The sequence below is a fragment of the Gouania willdenowi genome, chromosome 22 (genome assembly GCF_900634775.1).
Source record: "Gouania willdenowi chromosome 22, fGouWil2.1, whole genome shotgun sequence".
NCBI lineage: Eukaryota > Metazoa > Chordata > Actinopteri > Blenniiformes > Gobiesocidae > Gouania > Gouania willdenowi.
In genome coordinates this window covers 4,478,641-4,488,940 of record NC_041065.1, presented here as the reverse complement: position 1 = coordinate 4,488,940, position 10,300 = coordinate 4,478,641, and the positions used below count along the sequence as shown (strand labels likewise).

At 43.3% G+C, this 10,300-nt stretch overlaps 1 protein-coding gene across 2 annotated transcripts in view; it reads left to right on the top strand.

Moving 5' to 3' along the window:
* The first annotated feature begins 4,567 nt into the window (after nt 1-4,567).
* rragd (ras-related GTP binding D) overlaps nt 4,568-10,300 on the top strand; it is a 35,009-nt gene continuing 29,276 nt past the window's right edge. For both annotated transcript variants that reach the window (XM_028438848.1, XM_028438847.1), the window contains exon 1: nt 4,568-4,683. In XM_028438848.1, the coding sequence (XP_028294649.1) occupies nt 4,608-4,683 (76 nt within the window). In that variant the 5' untranslated portion in view covers nt 4,568-4,607. The remainder of the gene's footprint in view (nt 4,684-10,300) is intronic.

Below are 10,300 nucleotides of genomic sequence, written 5' to 3'. Positions count from 1 at the left end.
TATTTTCTTTTTTTTTTTTTCCTTGTCTGCACATGCTGTCAAAGGTCAACACTACAAGAAGTGCAATCATTATGAGACAGCAATGCATGTTTTGTTATTGCAATAAAATAAATTGATTTAGTTTATTGCTTAATTGTGACCATCACCAGCCCTCCCTAAGGAAGGGTAAGAAATCTTTTATTAGAGGGAGGATATAAAAAGGGAGAGCAGTGTAACACCTAAGTGGAGAGGGAGGGGAGTGGAAAGGGAGCAGGGAGGAGAAACTCAAGGTAGGATATAGAAAGGGTCTGGCCTGGTTCCCTGGGGCGCGCCTTCGCTGAGCGTGCCGCTGGCGCGGTGGGCCGGGCCGCCCCCTCCCCCTCCTCCTCGGGGGCTCACTTGGGGGACCGCAGGGGCCGGCTTGTGTAGCTTCGGGGGGAGGGAAGGGTGAGTTGTGGGGCCTCGCCCACGCTGGGGCCTCCCCTGGGCCGTGCTGGGTGGGTGTGTGTGGGGGCGCGGCCGGTGGCTCCTGTCCTGGCGGATCCGCGTCGGGGTGGTTGGTCTGCTGGCTGGGGGCGCCGGGCCCCGTGGGTGCCGTGTCTGGGCGGGGGTGCCCCGGGGGTGGGTCTCTGGGTTCGGCATCTCGGGGTGCGCCCCCCCACCGTCTGCCCGGGGACGGGCTGCGGTTCGGCAAGGTGCCACGCCGCCTTGGGTGGGGTGGGGCTGGTGGCTGAGGCCCGCTGTCCTCCGGGCTGTGCTTGCGTCGGGGGTGTCTCATGTCGGCGCGGGGGTGATTGGGGGTGGTCTCCGTGGGTGGGGGGGCTCTGCTGGCGACATTGATGTGGGGTTGCGGTGCCTGGCTGGGGGAGCATGGGTTCGCCTACCTATCGGTCCTTGGCTGGCGGGGTGGCCCTGCTTGGGTGGTTGGTGGCGTCCTCTCTCGTCGGGGGGGCCGGAGCCGCCCACCTGTGGAGGGTGCTATGTCGTGGTGTCGTGCGGGCCTGTGCTGGCCCTGGTGTGGGAGCTGGCCTCTCTCCTGCGCGGTCGCCGCCTGCTTTGGCGCCTGCTTTAACCACCAATGTGCAGGTTAAATATGTATGTTTTATGTGTGGCAAGAAATGAGTAATTAACATGTGTTGATCACATGATCATGTGTTAACAAATTCAAGTGACTTTTTGTAGCCTTTCAGATAAAAGAAATATATTCTTTATGTAATATTGTGTTCATGTAAACTGAGATGTGTAAGAATTTGAATATGAAGATACTGTTTTATTTCTTGGTGTCAATTTATTTTATTTTATTTTAAACTGTTTTTAAGTTGCCATTTACATGATCAATATAAATAAAATCAAATAAAATCAAACATTATTCTATATATTTTAACTGTATATAATTAAATACACTGTATTGTCTTCATTGAGAAGGTATTTTTGGCTCCAGGAGGACTTTAATCCAGGTGAGATGAGGTTAAATGGTTCCTTGTCGAGTAAAGGTTGCAGACCCCTGACCAGGGGAAGAGGGATAGGAGACCCCATTTTCAGAGCTGGACCCTCTGAATTGAATTCCATAGGGTGAAGCAATGCAGATGCTAAGTTGGTTATGTTCCTGTTAACTTAATTCAAGTACAGCATTTCTGCAAAATAAAAAAAAAACATGTAACCTGTTGTTATGCTTTGTTATTTAAAACATTCTTGTTACGTCTTTTAAAATGTTATATAAGAAATGACCTGTTATTTCAGCCACTGCTTGAAAACTTAATATTGACACTAAAACATTAAAACATTTTGCAAATATCATTCAACTACAGTACGCCAGTAAGTCAACTGTTCATCAGCATGCATGGCTTGAAAAAAAAAAAGGGGTGCGACCAAATTCTGTGCTGGTGCGGACTGGTACTGATCGTTGTCTTTAGTTTGCTCTTTCACACACGCACACACACACACACACACACACACACACACACACACACACACACACACACACACACACACACACACATGGCTGATGATCACATGTAACAACAGGGACGGCGTCTCTGAAGGTCCATTTATAGAACTGTAAAGAAAGGCTAAACTAAAGCTTTACCATTTAAATACATAACAATAAGTGCAGCTGTACTTTTGGTGATTTTTTTTTTTTTTCACAGAAGAATTAAGAGGAATTATTTGTTTTATGTCTGAATTAGTTTTGGATTAAGTTGTTCAAGTTCAAGTCACGTTCACCCCCTGTCCAACTTAAAGCGGAATGAATAAAGCCAAATAAACCAGTTTTCCATGTAAACCTCAATTCGGAAATTACTATTTTCATGTAAACACAAAGCAGAACACTGCAATTACAAATGACTTAATTCAGAATTCCTAATTCCGAATTAAAAAACATCATATAACCATGGCGATTGTGAGGTTAAAACCGACTTCCATCATATGTTATGATGGGAAAACTGAGAGCCTATATTGAAATGATGAATATGGACGGAGGGAAATATCATTTGCATAATGATTCCTGTCTGCTGTGTGAGGGTTTAACTGTGAACTGTCTCTCATGTTCTCTGTAGTGGAGTTATGTGTGTGTCTGATCTCAGGTGTTCTTGTCTCTCTATCCTTCGTCTGTCTCTGTGTGGGTCTCACTCTCTATTATTTACCACAGTTAAATGATGTTTTTTAATTCGGAATAATTAATTACGAAATAAATTATTATGAATTTATGTTTACATGTAATTCCGAATTGAGGTTTACATGGAAAATTGTTCATTCCGCTTTAAATCTGGGGGTTGGGAAGGGTTCCCATTGGACAGTGGGCGAACGTGACGTATCTATCAGGAAAAAACACGCAACAACCTTTTATTTTTGGCTACAACATTGAAGATCACATAATAAGAACTAGGAACTATACAGCAGCTCGACGATAACACACTGTTTCACTTTGGTCAGCAGAGCAGGAGAAGGGAGGCAGACGACCATACTTTAGCCAATCAAAACTTCTGTTCATTCACTATTTTCATTAAATGCATGTCTTCTAAGGCTCTTATTAGTTAGGGCCGTGCTTACTCTCTAGTTAGGTGATTTGTGTTTCGAGGTTTGTGTGTGCGTGTGTGTCTGTTGGAGGGCATGACTCTTGTACGCTAGGGAGAGTTAGCATGAGGCTGGTTATGGGGGAGCTCTTGGTTAAGCTGGGCACACTGAGGTCATGTTTGTTTTGATAAAGTTTAGTATTTCTTGCAGCGAGTGACGCTGACTTGTGTCAGTTTTTCCATGGTCGCTACCTTGATTATAAGCCTTTTCACATTCTCGGAAATCTCGCTCTCATTCAGTTCTCACACATGAGGTCAAAGGTCAAGAGGTATAAACTCGCCATGTCTGACAGTGCAGGCAGCGAGTCTGACAGAGATTTACATCATTTTCCCCATTGGAGCGTTGATTCCTTGAAAGACTTTTTGTGGAAATGTGGAATCAGTTTCCATGGTAGAAATACCGAGTTAGCTGCTAAAGCTAATGCTGCTAATGAAAAGCTGACTTTTCAAACAGTGACCAATCAGCTGATCAGTGTTGGCCTATTTAGTGTCCATCTTCCTTTAAAGTTGTAAATTTAAATAAAATAATAGCTTAATAAAGACAATCTTGGACCTGGTTAGTGAAGGGTGTACCTTGTAAATTTAGCTTGCCCCATCAATAATAATAATAATACATTTTATTTTTTAGAGTTGTTAAAACAGTTATACAAAAGAAAAAAAAGAAATTAACAACAAAAAAGGTAAATACAGAAAATACGTAACAATCACAAGTTAAAGGCTTGTGAAAAGGAGCGTCTGTCGCTTTAATACTGCTTCTCCCATTGCTTTTACTAAAGTGCTCAGATATGTGCGTCATTCCCAGGTAAAGTCTCTGGTGACCCAGGTAGTCGGTGTTTTGGTCCACCCGGGGTCACCTGTGTGGAAGTGAGGAGACTGTCCTCGCTTCAATACTGCTGCTGAGCTGTTCCCATCGGTTTTTAAAAGTGCTCAGATCGGCCAAAAGTGGTATCAGCCGAAAACCCTGGTTCCACCCTCCAGTCTGAATATGTGTAATATAAATAATATAACACTATTAAAACACTACTAAAATTATAACTACTGTTAGGTTGGAAATATCAACAGACTGAGTTTGTTGACGCTTTTATCCCATTCGACCTATGGTGCAGTTCCAGAGTGTGAAAAGGCTTATTGTTTTTTATTTTTTACCTTGATCATTGTTTGTCGGCTCACCTGCTGTTTGAGGGAAACAGTGAGAGATTCTATTCGTCCTTTTGTTTTGTTTATCTCGTCCGTAGCCAGAGGAGGAGCTGGAGCAGAGTTCTTTCTCCACCCTGAACCAATCAAACTCCTCCTACTGCTTGTCATTTTTATTTTCTCCTCAGGGACACATTAGATGCTCTAAAGGGCCAGATTTGGCCACCGGGCCTTGAGTTGGACACACTTTGACTCGCATTCCTACATGTTGCATACTGTGGTGATCCTGTGCCTCCCCCAGGTGGAGCCCTCAGCCTGAGGACCGGCTGAGGCTGAGGGGTAAGGGGTCATCAATATGGCTCCCAGCTATCAGCTGACAGGGGGGAAGGGGGGGGGGGTCACACAGAGTGGGCTACCCTCAGCATGAGCACAGATGAAGAGTATGAAGAAGACGAGCTGCAGGCGCTGTCAGAGACAGAAGGAGAGTGTGAGGACGGGGGTGAGGACGTGTGTGTGTGTGTGTGTGTGTGTGTGTGTGTGTGTGTGTGTGTGTGTGTGTGTGTGTGTGTGTGTGTGTGTGTGTGTGTGTGTGTGTGTGTGTGCGTGCGTGCGAGCTCCAGAAATATCGCTTGTATTTTGCGAAACTCTGTAATGGAAACCAAACCACAGAGAGAGATGCACAGAGAACAGACAGAGAGACATGGAGGAACACACACGTCTTCCTCTGGCCACCTGTGTGTGGGCCTTAATCTACTAAACTTTGCTTGAGAATAAGGCCTTGTCCACACGTAGCTGGGTATTTTTTATATCCACCATTAATTTCAAAAAAAAATCTATCCACACAAAACCGTATAAATGTGCTGCCCACAAGTGAATGGACGTCACTCTCTGTTGTTGGCAGCTTTATGTATTGGGGTTCCAGTCCACCGATATAACTTTGCACACCTGCCTAACAATGTTTGAGACCTGCTCCATGTAGGACACCTGTCTAGTGTGAGCCCACCCTGTCCATACATGGGACCACCGGGAAGACTAGATGGCGCTCGGGACATCTGCATGCGGCGGAGATGCTGCCGTACTCCGTGAGGCCGGTATAGTTAACCGGCTGCCACGGGGTGGGTTTCCAGCCATGCTGCTCAGCGCGTCCTTGGGGCCCGCAGTGCTTGCCCCACCACAACAGGGAGCGACCGTGCATCAGAGAAACCCACACCCGTATCAGGACCAGCGTGACGTTTGGAAACTTAAAACCCCAGTTATCAGCATCCACACTGAAAAGCATAGCCGGCGTTTTCCTCAAATCTCCACTTTAGTCGGAGTTTTGTTTTTCATGAAAAAAACTCCGGTTGCGTGTGGATGTCAAGGCAAATCGAAGAAAAATGTCTCAGTTTTGCAAGATACCCTGCTACGTGTGGACAGGGCCTCAACCTCATTTAAATTATACTATTTTTGTCACTGGTGGAGGGGGCACTGGTGGGCTAGCCTGGAAGCCAAGGAAAACTGGAGAGCTAGCCTGGAAGCTAAGAGTCTTTGGAGAGCTAGCCTGTGCCTGAATTCACAAAGGATCCTGAGGCTAAAAGTAGCTCTTAGTATTCTTAGAAGTTTCCCTTCTGAAGATAAAAGTGATTCACAAAGCATCTTAGGCCTTAAAAGAGCTCCTAAGTTGAAAAAATGTTAGGAGTGAGGATGACTTCTAAGAGGCCTAAAAGTGTCTTAAACAGACAGAAAGACAGAGCAACATGACATATATTCTCTGCATGTTTAACGACAGTGATTTAATAACACGCTATAAACTTGATCGTGCAGATATAATGTTTATGGTTGACTTTATTGGGGATGCGTGTGTTTTTCCTACACAGCATAACGTAATAGAGTGATCGGTCAGTCTACAGCACTGTCACATCCTTGCACGATTTGTTCGCACCTCGCGACCAGTGTTTTGCTAGTTACTGAAAAAAAGTAACTAGTTACCATTACTAGTTACTTCATTCACAAAGTAACTCAGTTACTATTCTGATTACTTACATCAAAAAGTAATGCGTTACTGGAAAAATTAACTTTTGAGTTACTTAGAATTAAAGAATGTATTATTTATTTTGGGTCATTTGTGTCCATACAGCTTCATATTAGTGCTGTAATAATATAATAATACACTGTTGATCAACTGCTATAAAACAACCATAAATGATGTTCATATAAAGGACAAAACAGCTGCTCCAAAAATAAAACAGTAATTTTTCAGCCTTAGCACAGTAATGTAAAGTAAGCTGTGTGTATTCCAGGTGCACATTCTGATGTTGAAAATGTTTGTGAAAATAAATGTGGAAAAACAAATTCACAGCATTTTTCTCAGCTACACAATGCTAAACATGTCAGGCTAATGAGCTGCTGTTAGCAGTGACTCAGCAGCAGCGACAGGCTGCTTATTTACAACAACATACCTTTCAATAGTTTGGCTGACCTGTCCCTGGATAACAGTCTCAGTCCGTTAAAATCCAGCTGCAGCGTTAGCTTAGCTTCACTGATGCATCTTTTGGAGACAAAAATAATGCGCGTATTTCTACTCTGAGAAGCTCGTCCTGCTCCCGCATTGACTCGCCATGATTGGCGCACGTGATGTAAAACAGAGACACACTGCCAATGCTTCTTCTTCTACTGTTTTACCGTGTTTGGCACGGCATCCCGCAAAAATATTTAGCGCCACTGTAAACAGGAAGTACCCTGCAGCTAGCAAAGTAACGGACAAACGCACCATATTGTAACGGTAACAACGTTATTTCTTGAGAAAAATATTGCGTTACAGTACTAATTACTGTAAAAAGTAACAACACTGCTCGCGACGTCCACCCCCTGAACAGTTCAGTAAATGAGCATATATAATTCTAAAACATTCATACAATTATTAAGCAGTGTCAGCAGACATAGCCTTATTGTAGACTACAACATTCCCCTGTTTGAGAAGAACTTTGTGTGCCGTAATCTCCACCTTTGCTCTGGATTGTACTGTAGCACGTAGCAGTACTTCTCACACTGACCCCACACAGAGAGGGAACAATGTGTTACTGATCAGGGCAATGAGCTCCCAGACCTGCCTCTTCCTTTGTGCAGTGATCCCAGGACCCAGTTTACCTCTTAATATTCTTTTATTTCACTTTTTAAAAGAGCACCAGAAATCACAGTGTCTGTGTCCAGGTGGGACTATTTGGACGCAGCCAGTCCCTCTTATCTCATTTCCTATCCACTGGTCCTTAACCCCAAAAATGACATCACGGGGTTAAGGAAAGGAGTTAGGAAAAGGCGATCACATTTGTTTTAACAATCAGATGCACTTCCTCTTGGGTACGTAATAATCCGATGGCCGCAAAGGTTAGTGAAGGTTAGCAGCCAGTGTCCGAATAGTCCCTCTTATCTCCTTTCCCATCCACTGTTCCTTACCCCCGGAAGTGTTTAAGTGGTTTCCATGATAAGGAGCGTTCCAATTCTCTAAAAGCTAAGGAAATAAGGCTCAATGTTTCCTTTATAGGCTCCTTTAGCCTAGAACTCACTGATGCATACTTTACCAAAGGAGACCAGATAATGTTGATCCACAATTCCATGCAGCAACAACATTTAAAGAGAAGCGCACAGCCAAGTGCGTAACTCACAATAGACCTTTTTCACGACAACCGGAAGTAGCGCCTCCTGGTGCCGAGTAACTTCCTGTTATTGCGGGTCTAAGGGAAAATGGCTCTTGTTTTTTAAACAGCATTGCTCAACTTGCCAGCTTTTTTGTCCGCTGATGCGGAGACAATTGCAGCAGCAAATACTCGAACAAATAAACTTGATAAAGGGTATGAGTTCTTCCATGAAGAATCAATCCACAGCTATCAAGAAAAGAAAAGAAGTAGCTTAGTGAACTAACCGCTATCTACAACATATGAAGTATTGTAATAAAGAAACCTAATTTAGTCTGCTAAAATATTCAAAATGTTTAAAGAGAGGCATGTTATACACCTTTAAATGATATTTTAGCATTCTGATATGTGTTTTGTTTTATTCATCTGTGGATGGATGTGCCGTAGCAGCTCCATAGCTTTAGCATAGCAAGCTTGTTGTGAGAGGACAAGCTGCCGTTTCTGAGCCCTCTCGAAGGCAGACTCGCTCTACGGTGGTGCAATAAAAGTATTCCAGGGAAAGAGAGATGGCTGATGGTGACTGGATCCGCTGACACAATCCTCCTGAAGTGCCAGTGTAGTGTAGAATACAGATTCCGGACCCTCATCCCTCCTAATTCCTTAGATCCACTGCCTCCTTTGGTCTGGGTCCGTCGGAAAAGTGTGGTTAGACAGGTATGACTGTTTACTTGCCCCACAAGAGCAACCAGGAACATAACAAGAGCAACCACGTTGAGAATGAGCATTTTTGTCGCTGTCTAACGCTAAAGCTATCGCGACAGGAAGTTGTTGCACACCACTCCTGGTTTAAAATGCGGAAATGTGAAAAAGGTCTATGACAGACAAGGGACAGATATCATGTAAGTTACCTATGCAATAATACGCCTTGAACAACTTTAAATAAATAATCTAAACCCAAATCTCATTATATGTAAGCCATGTTTTCAGATTATAACTGACATAAAACAGACACTGTCATTTAAGAAAAAGGGATCAGATACATTTTTAGCCTCGTTATGTTTTATTCAACATAATTCATATTTCTCAGTGGAAGGTGAGTGTGAGCAACCATTCCCAATGTGACGTTCTTTTAGTTTCACTTTTGTTCCTCGTAGCCTGGTAGCCTCTTTTCCTTTGTTTTACATTCATTAATTTTTTAGATTATATCAGTGGAAAGTGTTATAAATGTGCTTTCTAATTCTCATTCTGATTCTGAATAGTAGTTTATTTATGGATATGTGTTGTTTTTTCACCACGACAGACGTCACTAACTTTTGCGGCCGTCGGATTATTATATCACCTAGTGGAAGTGCGTCTGATTGTCAAAACAATGTGATGGCGTTTCCCTAACTCCTTTAGGAAGTCTCCTAACACCGTCCTTAAACACTGTGACGTCATGCACAGGGTTAAGGAAAAGTGGATAGGAAAGGAGATAGGAGGGACTACTCGGACGCACCCAAAGATTCTGTCCCTCATTGCTCATAGTTGCTCTCAGAAACTTCCTGAATCACTTTTAAGCTAAGATTCCTTCCTAGGAATTTTTAGGCTAAGTTAGGAGCTCTGAGAGACTCTTTGTGCTTTGTGAATACATGCACTGGAAGCCAGGAGTCACTGCAGAGTGCAATTCCCTGCAGGGCGAGACGCCAAAGCGGCCTGACTGGGAACGGGCCACACCTGGGTGCAAAACTTGAGGCAGCTAATCACTCAACCCAAGTACACTGACATCACTGGGAGGAGGAGACACCAGCAGGAATACCTGGGAACACAAACACAACAGTTAAAACATGAAACTAGATTTGAAAACAGAATAAACAAAGACTCTCAGAAAAACAAAAAGAGGACCAAAAGGGTTAAACACAAACAACACTTAACAGACCCTGTCACCTAAAACTATAAAAGTAAGGTAAGGTTCATAGGGTAAAAGCCCAAGACCATTAAGACACTTACAAACCAAAACCTTAAGAAAACCTTAAAATCGTTCCTGAAACTCATGGGGAGGCGTTCTAAAATGGACATAATGTGTCCCTGCTTTCTGGTCATCAGGACTGCTGCTGAATTCTGTCATCATCGTTAACCTGACATACACTTTTTGGGAAAACCAGAAATCAGGGCATTACAGTAGTCGATTCAACAGGTGATAAAAGCATCTATTAGTGTCTCTGTGTTGGCATGAGATTGGGACAGACTCTGGCTATTTTCTTCAAGTGCAAAAATCCCAATTTTGTTATATTTTTAATGCAAGGAATAAAAGTGAGCTCAGAGTCTAAAATAACGCCCAGGATTTTTACTTGTTCACAGGGAAATAAAGACACTGCCTGTAGTTTAGGCCTCAGGTCCAATGACTAAAACTTCAGTTTTGTCCTGATTGAGCTGGAGAAAGTTTTCTGCCATCCATGACTCGACATCTAAAATACAGTTAAAAAAGAGCGCACTTTTTAAATTGAAACGCCTTCGTTGATAAACATT